Source organism: Gavia stellata, chromosome Z, assembly GCF_030936135.1.
Source record: "Gavia stellata isolate bGavSte3 chromosome Z, bGavSte3.hap2, whole genome shotgun sequence".
In the NCBI taxonomy this organism is placed as follows: Eukaryota; Metazoa; Chordata; class Aves; order Gaviiformes; family Gaviidae; genus Gavia; species Gavia stellata.
Window position 1 is genome coordinate 63,465,345 of NC_082637.1, and position 12,609 is coordinate 63,477,953.

At 37.9% G+C, this 12,609-nt stretch overlaps 1 protein-coding gene across 2 annotated transcripts in view; it reads right to left on the reverse strand.

The window, feature by feature from the left end:
• Positions 1-998: 998 nt before the first annotated feature.
• The window catches only part of EFNA5 (ephrin A5), a 206,227-nt gene continuing 194,616 nt past the window's right edge, over positions 999-12,609 (reverse strand). The window contains exons 3-5 of one of the 2 annotated variants that reach the window (XM_059833490.1): positions 6,654-6,719; positions 6,181-6,261; positions 999-1,176 (exon numbers count right to left, since the gene is read on the reverse strand). In XM_059833490.1, the coding sequence (XP_059689473.1) occupies positions 1,055-1,176; positions 6,181-6,261; positions 6,654-6,719 (269 nt within the window). In that variant the 3' untranslated portion in view covers positions 999-1,054. The remainder of the gene's footprint in view (positions 1,177-6,180; positions 6,262-6,653; positions 6,720-12,609) is intronic. The other variant, XM_059833491.1, reaches the window with a different exon arrangement.

Sequence of the window (12,609 nt, forward strand, 5' to 3'; positions counted from 1 at the left end):
GGCTTCTTCTACATATGGTTTATTCCCATGATTGAGGAACTTGCAGGAGAGACAAATCAAGAGCACACTGGAGATCCTGTGTCCCAAACATGTTTCCTCTGGCCACTGATGTCCTCTCTTAGCATGTATTAACACCCAGAGCAGCATTCAAGGCTATCAGCTACTAAGTCAGCGCTGGGGAAGGTCACTTTATTCTCAAAAGTGCCTCTGCATTTCAAGAAAAAAATTGTAGCACCACGGTGATTTGTTTTAAAATAAAATAATCCGGTGTGCATTATCCCCTTAAAACGAAATAACAGAGGCACTCACACCCCCAGTGAAGTTTCCTAAATCTGACCTTGCCTGCTGTGTGCTAACATTCCTAAATACTATCTTCTTCCTCTCACCAAAGACAGTGTTTCTACTCATGAGCACAAATTTTACTGTCAAAGATGTTTCAAGACAATCCTATAAGAAACATCGTCTTTCCCTTTCAGAAGCCTGTTCATTTAGAAACTCCTGGAGGAAATGGTGTTATATTGTATCTATTCTTAATATTTCCCCTCCAGTCCTGACATGGTGACACGATGCCTTGCATGATCATCTTACAGTGCTGAATGACAAGGCATAAATATTTTATCAGAGAGAAAAACTCTCCCAGGCTTTCACTCACTTTCCTTATCCTTCACTGACTGCATCTGCCACTATTCCTCCTTGTCCACATACGGATGACACAGTGAGATAACAGAGGTGACTTCTTAAAGGAGAATGCAGAGGAAAATAAGAATCACTAGTGTCACTATTATAGTTTGGCATTTTCATTTGGAGTCCTTTTATTTATATGGAGGGGTTAAGAAAGTCACAGGGTAGGTAGGGACAGGTGCTGAAGCTAGTTATCCCCTTCAAATTTTTGCTGAGTTCAGGCTAAAAGGGAGAAGAAAAGGGAAAAGGGAAAAATAACAATTTGACATCTGCAAAAACAATAAAGTCCCTTTCCTGGGATGAGCAGTTAGGTGGATCTTTGCTGTTCCAAGACCCTGATATTTTCTGCGACAGGTTGCCGGAGCATACTGTGCTATAATATCAAAAGCATTGCCAGGAGGAACAATAGAGTTGCCAAAAGCCGGCTGGGTATCCTTGGTGTCTGTGCCGCGTTCTCACCACGGGATGGCTCGGCTGACTCATGTACGGTATCATCTGTTCAAACAGAAAGCATACATTCCAATGAGATTTTGCATCCTTAATAAACTCTCACTGAGCCGACAACTGTAAGTAGATTTCAGTGCCTTTATGAAATAGGGCAATGAACCTTGTGCTGTCATTGACTTTCACAAGCGTGTAATACCTCATTATGTAACCAACTTGGGGCCAAGTCCTGCATTTCTTACTGGCAAAACTCCCACTGAAGACCAGAGGAGCAGAAAGTAAGTCTGATTTCAGCAGATTGAGCACTGAAAGATTCCTCTTCTAATAAAACACTGTAGCTCTAGCTTTGGATGGCTCATTAGATAGCAATGTCAATAGGGAGGCAGCTAAATAAAAACACCTGATTTTCAAAAGGGCTTGAAGAAGAGTTGTACGTGCTCAGAATTAATTTTGCAGTTAACACCCTTACTGAGTTGCAGATTTTGGCTCCTGAGTTTGAAATGACAGCCTGTAAGCCCAAGTATATATTCCATTTCCATGCATAAAATTTCCACTGAAGTACACGACATCCGGGGATGCGCAGGGGCTATAAGACCAGTCTCCCTTTCTTGAAACAGAATTTTAAAGGCTAACACATGACAATCTCCGATTTTATAGAATATATACTCAATCTGGAAAACCTCATGGGTAACAGACTACCTTTTATGGAACACAAAATAAAGATTTACATATATGCTGCTAAAACTAATGAAAAAAAGAACCAGCTGAGTTGGGAAAACATGCTTATACGTTAGTGGCAGAAAAAAGCACAGTAGCAAATACTGAATTTATGATACCGAATAAAGCTCTGTTTAGTTTTTGTAAACTAAAGATCAGCCTTAAAGACACAACTTGTAACATAAAAAAAGGTAGGTGAAGTCAAATTCAACCTCAGTGTTGTTATAGGTGTTGTATTTTTCTCTGCAAAGCCCTCCATATCCACAGCTATCTAATTTGGCTATTTTAAAAGTAATCTGTCTGAGGCTTGCCATAAAAAGTCAGCTCTGGGTTTGAATTTTCTTAGTACTAAATGAACGAAAGAAGCTAAGCCTTTTTAGGAAGTGTGAAGTGGCCTCAAAATGTATTCATAAGTTATTTTAGAGTGCCTAAGTTTCCAGCAAAATTAATAGTATCTCACTACTTAGTGTAATAAGCTCCTCCATTTTATGAGAGATGTTGACATATCTATGATGTATCTGTCTCGTAGTTCCCATCTCAACAAATTGCACTGCCAGGATTACACTGGGTGAGAGCTCTGCAATTCCAATTAAAGGCACTAAGGGAAGCGGGAGTCAGGACACTGGGATCACCATGCCGCTTTGGCATGGAGCCTTTCACTTTACTTAGCTTTAGCTGGAAACAAGTTCCCTCCCCTTCATACCCTTGACACCTAGCACAAAAGCAGGTAGAGCACTTAGCATAATTTAGGTTTATAGGCTTTTCAGCCCCAGTTCGGTTACAGCAAGATGCACAGTAAACTGGATTAGCAATTTATCACAATTTTTTCCAGCATTAATTGACGCTACAACCACATCAGGCTTATCAACAGGCCTTCAGTGCTGCTCAAGGAAAAGTATGAAAAGCAAGCACTGATCAACTGTAAATAAATTCACGTACACCATCAGATTCAAGTCCCACTGATGTCAGTGGGAAGGGCTGGCTGGAATGACTTTGGTTACAGCTCCTCACCATGTACGGGAGGGAAACCCTCCCAGGCACTTCGACCCTGAATGAGGCCCTAATATTTTCCATCCAGAATTATTCTAAAGGAATCTAAAAATTTCAGTGAATGCTGGCTACTGAAAAGTGCCAGTTCTAGTGGTTGTCAGTACCAAAAGCTGTTTCACATTTCACTTCTGAGTTACACTCTTGTACTTTGGTGTAATGAGAATACAGTAATTCACAAGAGCAACTTCCCAATTAAATCATACTCTAAGAAGTTAGGGGTTAAAAATATCCCTGTTCTAACTGTCAGCTCTACCTCCTTTCATATATTCAGAGTCAGCTCTTCCCAATTTGGAAACATTTACTCACTGCTGATGAACTAAAACTACAGAGGAGAATGATGTGCATTACCTTCTACCTCTTGCATCATCAACAGAATTGCAAATAAATCTGAATTTGTAACATTGAATGTCAACAGTTTTGTCCTAATTACATCCATGAGTCAGCACTAAAACACAATAGGGCAGAACTAGTTCAGAGCAGTAATAAATCCTCATTCTCTTTGACTAGCAGATACTGCCATGATTGGAACATGGGCTATTGCTAAAAAAACTCAATGAAAAAGCCCTAAACTAAAAAGATTACTTCTCTTAAATAAAAAGTGTGGAGATCTTCTATGATGCCATTTTTATAAAGCCATTTTTCAGAGAAGAATTAATTTTCATGTAACATTAATGGGATCCTTTCAAGAAATCATCTGGGTTTTCTGTCAATGCAGGACCAAGGTTTCTGCACTCATATATTAGAGCACAAGATTCATCTGTGGTTCTCAAAATCACTTTACAAATATGATTTTCCTTGGAGGTGCAGAGTTATAACACTGTACAATCTTTAATGCTAGGGGAAGAGGCTTTGCTTTATTTTAAACACTGAAGGCAAGTTGATGAAGACCACAAAATTCCTGAGTAAAATCTGGAAGGTCACTGCTAAAGATTGGGATTGCCAGCAGTAATTAGAAAAAATTATTTTGACAGCCATGAATTTTCCAGATCACATAGCTTTACATCATATGCTTCAGGTATAATTTTTCCAGATATTCACAGCTGCAATTTTTGTTAGAGAACTTTTTATTTTTACTATTAAGGAGGAAGAGAAGGGGAGGGCAGGAATAGGGCCAATTACTTTCATCATTTCTGAAACAAGTCTGATCTCTATAGATCGGTTTCCTACAAATTGCTGAACAAAACCAGTGAAATTACAAGGGTTCAAAAATCATACGAATGGTGTTTTTTAAAAGAAAGGTGACAGTAAGTAATCTGCTGAACATGACCCTCCTGCCTCCCAATTCTTTTGTCTACTGTGGAAGAAGACAGTGGCAGGTTAGGGGAGAGCACAGAAGCAGAAGATGCACGTCAGAGGCAGGTAAATTAGTACACAACACAGATCACATGCAACGAGATCCACCAAGGCAGCAGAAGTCTAACAGCCTAATAACAGAAAAGTGTGACAGTAGTTGCCAACTCTGGGAATGCCTGATTATCTAATGGTGACTGGTCCAAATAATAATGCAAATATACGCTGACGTTGGGAGTGGGAACTTTTTGATATCAAACCTTCTCCTTAAAGCTATTGTTTCCTCCTGGTAACACAAACAGTATTTCATCTCAGACTGCAGGATGCTTTTCGTATGATTTTGGTTCCCTGGTTTGCCTGCTGCTTTCTAAGGATATACTTCTGTGATGGTGCTAGTTAAGTATAGCCATTCAATGGGAAGTGAGCAGCACTGCTGAAAAAAATTGCTCAGCAAGTTCACTAAAATCAGGCATTTATTACTCAGATGATCTCTTTTGCAAACCAGTAACAAGAGAAATACACATTAATTGGCCCATGTCAACCAAATCACAAAACGTAAAAAAGTGGATTGAGTTTCTAGATTCATAGGTTACCTAGAAATAGGGAAAGATCATCCTAATGCCTTCTGTAGCAGAATGCTGTTAGTAAATGTACAAATGTATCTAATGTAAATGTACTCTCCTTGCATCTAGATTTGCTTAGAGACCATTTCTGATTCTCAAAACCAAAATTTTTAGGAGAGTTCTGAAAATTCTCTTAAAGAAAAATAACAAAATCTATTGTGTATCCATAGGTAAATCATTCAAACTGGATAACTTGTGAAAGCTTTATTTATACTTCTCTATAAATAATTACTTTTAGTTAAAGGAACTGCAAATAACAAATAGTATGTTGCTTCATAGCAAAGGGGAAGTCTCTTTCAAATAGCATAAGAGAAAAAAAAATAAAATCTTGGTAATCTGCTCTTCAGGGTATGTACTAAATGGTATATGTGTAATTTTTTTCTGGTATAATTTGTTTATTTAACTGTGTATTTTAATTACTGAGGCTTGAACACAACAACGTGTGAGCAGTGTGTAGGTACATACAAACCAAACCGGTAATACTACTATTGCAAATACTTTTCCTACATACCCACCTAATTTTGATGTCATGAGCCATCCCATTGAAGTTGGTGGGATTACTCACACCCCTAGAACTAAACATGCTTCTATCTGTCATAAACCTGAGCCATACAAGCAATACACATGCACTTTCCACACAGAGACACATGAGCTTGATTGATGGTGGAAGTTAATGTAACTTTGCCCTGGGCAGATGAGGGGCTTTATCACAGCAAGCATTATTCTTATTCTTAAGGCAGTGTTTTGCAAAAAAAAGACAGAAAAGCCCCCCAAAACTGAAGTTTGCTTCAATAAAAACAGGATAGGAATTTATATATATCGGGGTGTGTGTGTGTGCATGTATGTAAAAATGATACTTTGCCTAACCAAATATACATACAAATGTATATAATTTTAAAGGACTAATTTCTTTCTTTAAACACTAACTCTGTCAGTTGCATGCCTGTGTCATGCACCAGCATTAAACAAGCAGTGGTTCTGTTTTTCTGAAAGTCTTCTGAAACCAGGTAATAGATGAAGTGTGCCCAATGACACTATTTCTAAAACTTTGGGCCCAGTTAATAAATAGTGTGTTTTGCCACCATGGTCTCTTCGATGAGCCAGTGACTTCAGGATACTGCTGAAAATTTTACACTGGCACACACCATATTTTATTAAACCATGTCACCCAAAAACCAAACAAAACAACGTTTTTCCTCCCCTGCATTAAAGAGAGGATACAGGAAATATACCATAAGCAATACTAGCACTGCTAGAAATGTGCAAAGCAGAGCAGTTGTACCATGCAAAGCATGCAGAGAGAAGAGGAAAAAAAGTACTGAAGCACCAGAGGGATACACGCATTTGTTAAAAGAGATTGTCTAAGCATACTAACCTGCTGGTTCTAATGAATTTTCTACTTTGTCGTTAACATCGAAAACACGATCATGAACACCTATAGTTTTCATACAGCTGTCTATAACAAAAATAGAGATAACAGCCAAATATGTTAGTGAGACACCCTTAAACTCCCCACTTTCCTCTTCTCCTCTCTTTTTTCTCTCTATTTACTATATATAATTAAGCATATTCATATTTTAAAGTCTGTGGCACTTGTCCAAATGCCAGTATAGTCTTCCATTTGTACAACAGTTGAAGAAACAACAAGTTAGCAATTGCCATGTAATTAAAACAAAGCTTTATAAAGAATGATAAGAAAATACGATGAAAATCATAACACAAATGTTGCTGTACAGAACATATACACAAGATTTAACAGTGGAAAAAAAATTTCCTGCTGTTTACTAGACCACACAGTAAACCATGCACTACAAAGCCACCCTCGAAAGCTTAATCTGAAGAACTTACTTGCTGGTCGCACAAAGACCTTAAGCTTTAGACAGGATCTCCTTCCATTATCTGGGATCGCAGAAGCTGTAAATGGGGAAGAAGGAAAGAGAAGTGGAAGAGTAAGAGAGTGAAAATGCAAATCATCTTTTGTGCTAAAATAAAATATTCTTTATCTTCCCTTCATCTGAAGGGTTGGACACATTTCAGCCCCTGCATGTAAGGACTTCAAGGGCACAAAGTAGCTTGATTATGCAAAAGCAGGGAAAGAACTGCAGATTTTATTCTAATCCCTTTTTTGATTGTTTTACATGGAAGAAGTGAAGCACATGGTATTTTCAATGTTTCATTATCTCGCCTTTCCACACCTTTTTCTCAAGAGGTTTTTTAATGTGGTTTCTGCTGTAATGCAGGTGTCTACTCTGAAAAATTACACTTCAGAATCATTAAGACCACTTAGAGAAAAGCTGGTCTTGAAACACTAGGCCATGGGCTTCAGCAACCCAAAAAAGGATGAAAAAACAAAATGACACTGAAGGTGACAATGCTAAAAATAGAACTATGTATATACTCCCACAAAAGTAGAAATACACACCATTAAATTCTACAACAAAGTCAGCCTCCATATGCTCCAACACAACTGCCTTTGTTGAGAAAATACTTATCTTGCGTCAGTCAAAATATGATTTGCTGTGTTATATAACTAACAAACCAAAACCAGCTTATTCCATCTTTCTGCCTTCCCTCATCATTTCCTACCCGAAGTATTTCATTTTAAGAGTACTTACTGTATTACGAGAAAAAGAGTAAGTGGAAACAACATGTCTGGCACTAATGCAAAAGGTCATACACATAAGACTAGTGTCAGCCTCAAAACACATGATCATAGGGAAATATGCCTGCCTGTCATCACACACTGGACTCCCTAGTGTATTGTCTGCCAATCTGAACACATTGGTAACTTTCATCAATGTCTGCAATTTTGAAATTGTACACTGGCCTGAAGTTCAACATGCACACTGGCAACCAAGCGACTTGACTTGGACATGCAGATTTTCACTTGTGAAAGACCATTCGCCTACACATTTTTTTGCCCTTGCAAAAACCCTCAAAAGCTATAGCTGAAAAATATTGCTGGAAGCCCTGCAAAGTATTTTTCATTTCATTGCATAGTCTCCCCCATCATTCAAAAAGCTATGTATTAGGGCAGAACAAGTGCCTTTTGCAGAAAATGGCAACTATTAGAAGCCATCTTGATTTAGAAAAGATGATTGGGCTGCCAAGATGTTAGTTTCTTCTGTTTATCACTGTTTCATCCATTTTTATTAATTTTCTCCCTGTTTGTGGCAAATACTAAAATGATTTATACACAGACATATGAATGCAGACTCTTCATCTTCATTCTAAGCTTACACTTGAAGGGCTCCTCAACTAACTTGAAATAAATTTCCTTAGTCTTTGATGATGTGCTTCCAAGGCAGGCATCAGCTTTTTCCTAAAAGAACTAACCAAGAAGAACTAGGAAATTCAGTACAAACACAAAAAAGGAGCAAAGTAAAGAGTCCAATACAGCTAATGCTGTGGTTCTGCACCTGTTGGGAAGTGCTTGAAAAATGGTTTTCCTCTTTTAATCAAAAGACAAAAGTGTGTACAAATGATGCTCCCCCCTTCACAATGACAAGCAGTTAAGTGTTAACAGCTGGCTTTGCTATAGGCTCTTACTAAATCAAAGTCAGTAAAACTCTCTACTGACATTTACAGTAACTGGTGTGTTATTTAGGGCACAATATTTCTACTCTATAGTTATATTCAGGAAATTGTGGCCTTTCTGTAGCCCTCATTGAATATATGCAACTGGCTAAATGCCTTGCTCAGACTAAACAGGCAGTTGTAGATTTCTCAAAAGATAAGAATCCTATAGTCATTACCACATTACTAGCATAAACGTTACTAGCATAACGTTGGAAATAACATTTCCAATGTTAGCCAAAATAGAGTCCCTACAGTAATTTTATCACTAACAGATTTTTTCTGCTCAGCAATTATTTCAGAAGTGCACCATGACACACATTTATTTAAAGGCAAGTTTTAGCTTTGGTGCTTATGTGCTGTTGTTTATGATCATAAAATAAGCATGTTTTGTTCACTGCTGTTTATTAGAATACTCTTGTTAGTCACTGACTAACTAGGATATCACTGACTAGCTACGATAGCTAAAAGCTAATAATACTGTATCTGGAAAAACAGAAAACTGCTTTGTACTTATAAAGTTTATATGTGTACATAATATTTGCACACATGTAAGAGCAAACAACAGCTAGTGATTGGCCATGTTCTTTTGAAGAAAAATATTAAAATCTGTTCCCTGCTTAAATATTTTTCTACCAGTCCTCACACAGGTTTGCAACTATAGACTTTATAATGAACTGCAGTCCTATTGCAACCATAGCAGTTGCATTTAAATCATCATCCCAGAAACTGATGCAGTGTTAGCAGTAAGCATTAAAAAGTGCTTTTTTCCTTTCCAGGGAAATTATGTACTGTCATTTTTTGCAGTAAACCCTGAAAGATTCCTCTTTAATCAGTGTTTTACTCCTTCAGAAGGAATAATAATGAATAAAAAAACAATAAACAAGTGACATATTTTTCTGCTCTCACATCTGCCTCAACAACCGAGACCAAGGTGATGAAGGGATACACTGCAACCTCTTCGGCCTGCCTGAGAAATTAAGAACTGTTTGCCAAGCTGGATGACCGCAATCAATTTTTTTTCTTCCTTTCTTCTTCTCCTTCGCTCTCCCTTCTCCTCTTCATCTTAAAAGAAGAAACACAGACCAGTTGCAGTTTTTGCCTTAAGACCAGATGTATCACCCACAGGGAAGAGTCAGGTTGGCTCATATCATCTGTACACCTCTCACACACATTGCAATAAGTTTGTCGGTATTGCTCTGTTCTCTTCTCTGTCTTATTTATTCTGCAGTATTTTCACCCGTATCCTATGAAAAAGCTGCCTGTTGAATTAAGATGTCCAGGACATGATGGCAACACCTGGGATTTTTTTTTCCCCCTCTTTCAGCAACAAGCTCAAGTTATTTTTTCTCTGAATGTTAGGCATATCACACTTGCCCTCTACTACAGAAAGCCAAGAGTCCTCATTAAATCTGCAGTCTGGTAAGTTAATGCCCCGAAGCCTGAACTCAAGTTGAAGATTGAAGTTCTATCCTTTTACATGAAAGTAGCTTTAATGGCAAACTCTTGCTGAAGAGGAGAAAACTCCAAATCAGGGTGACATGGTTGACAGCATTTGACTAACAGCTACAAAAAACTAGCAAATGACCAAAGCAGTGGAAAGGATAAATGACACATATTAACATTTACTAACAACAAATGTTAAATTTGCTTTTTCTGCAGCAGAAGCAATGCTGCAGCTAGGACCTAACAAAAGCTGAGGCTTACATGAAAAATTCTGGGATGAGTTTGAACCAAAAATCTCCTATCAAACTGACTGCAACTGGAAAGATTCAAGTCTTGACTTCAGGACCTAAGAGTAGGAAAGAGCAAAGTGTTAGCAGAAGAAAGTTCAGTGGTTCTAAGGTGTTTTACTTTCCAGGAAAGGTGGGTTTCCAATGCAGCAGAGTCTGGCAAACTTCCTGACACTCTCCTGCATGCTTGCTGAACTCTGGAAAGGAGAAAGAGAACTGCTCTTTGTCAGCTGGGATTTGTTGCATCCCAGGTAAATTATTCCTGTTGTGGCTACATTCCACTGAAATTAGCTATAGTAGAAAAGATGTCCTTTCTAGGTGGTGTAAAGAGAAATTTCATTCTGCTTTCTGCACAAAACCAGGTTAGCCCCTAAGGCTTTGGTATAAGGCTTTTCTATTCGCCCATTTTAAAGGTGATATTAGCTATAAAATAGAGGCCAGTTCTGAGAGCAGGAAGCCTCTGATGTTAACGGAACTTGTCCCAGGCAACACTTTCCATTTCAACAGCCGAAATTACCAAGGAAAAAAAAAAGGCAATTGAAACCTTGCTGCACAACAAAAAGAAACCTTTGGAAAAAAGATCCCTTATAAGGAGCAAAAAAGGTTATATCCTCTTTTTTCCATGAATGATATTAGAATAGAAAAGGTCTGACTGGTTTAGTTTGTGTCACGAAGAATCACAATGAAAAACAGAAAAGGAACTCGGCAGTGTGGCTTGTTCCTGTATTTCACTGCAATTCCTATGATACTTCACTCCTCCCCTGCCCTACCTTACCTTTACCAGCAACTTCATGACAATCTCCTAGGTCTCTCTTTTAAAGGACATGGTTTAGACTTCATGGTTACACAAAGACTTGGGGTTAGAAGGAAGTGCACACTAAAATCCCTCTGAAATCACAAGATATATGAAAACACCTCAATGATTATAAAAATAACTGGTTTGGGCTCTTAATGTTTTTTTTTTTATAGGAAAATTCCATGATTTAGAAGAAATTCAAGTAATGATCTCTGTATTCTTGAGACGAAAATTCCACCTCCATTAGCTGAACTAGAAAAAAAACTCCATGCAATTAACTACTGCACATAGGACTAGATCCAAGCTGAATCCAAAAATGGCCCATAAAGACAAATTAGCTGAGAAAATGTCTCTTCTCTGAACCACTTGTGGCTACCATTTTTATACCCCGTAAGGAAAGGAAAAAGAGTGAAGAAATTTATTCTCTCCTCATCTAGAGCCAAACCATAAATATTTCAGTATTTGCTAGCTATATTTAAATATTGAAAAAAAAAATCTGTCTCCCTTCATCCCACTCCTAAGCAGTTCTCTGCTAGAAAACACTTGGTATATTATTAATATATTAGATATAAATAACAGGTTAGGTCCTTCCTCAGCCTGATAAGGTTTAGCAGAGTTATGCAATGATAGCAGGAAGCCACAGATAGAAAAAAAAAAGTAACATAGACAGAAAACAATGTGGTTTTTTTTCCCCAACAGTTTTGCAGCTGAATTTGCTATGTTAAATACCAAAAACTCCTTAGAGGAGTCATCAAGATATGGTCCAATCAACCTACAAAGTAAGCTAATTAAAAAGTAAACGTACAGAAAAGAAAAGGTATTAAAATTTCGAAAGTAACTTGCTTATCAGGACCTGCTAGTCATGTGACAAAAGCTGTAATTAAGTATTTCCTTTCCTGAGACAGGCAGCAGTTTGGCTGGCAACTATCTGAGGCTCAGTTTCTAACCTAAGAGCAAGTTATTAGGATACCGCATATAAAAAGTGTCTCAGCCATCCTATTTACTGATATTCATATGTAATCAGTGGTTTCTTCTGCTTGCCTCCTCACTCATTCTTAGCTTTCTAATTATAGCGTTGCACCTTTTCCTAAAATGCAAGTCCTGATATAGGAAAAAAAAAAGAAATCATAAATGCAATTCAAATCCTCATTTAGCACTACAAATACATTAAATATTCAAGGCACAATCCACTATGAACCCTATTAGACAGCAAAACTGGAATCGTTCAGTGTACAAATAGTGTCTACATTTCTCTCAGTCACTCAGATGGTACCTTTGTTTTAGAACAGGGGGACACTGGTAAAGCAGCATCCTTTCCTTATGCAGAAACTCAGCACCCCCCACCATGTCTCTTCACAGCCCTGATGTAACATGCTGCAGATACTCTGCAGATGATAATTCTTACTGGTTTGTATTTCAAGTTTCTATTGCCAGTTCACTTGGAGTATTCTCTAAAGGATTATAAAGCAGCGTTCATGAAAGACTGTGGAGACAAGTCTGTTCTCGCTATTTTTTTGAAAACTGTGATGAATGTTTTCTTCTGCTCTCTGCTAAGATGTCCAGCAAACAGGGTGTCCTTGTAGAGAAGATCTGAGAAATCACACCGAGATCTCACTTCAGTTCATTGCAGATATACTACTACCAGCACCCTCTGTGTGCTACACAAATTCTGGCACTGGTGAAGTGCTTTTCCCAACCA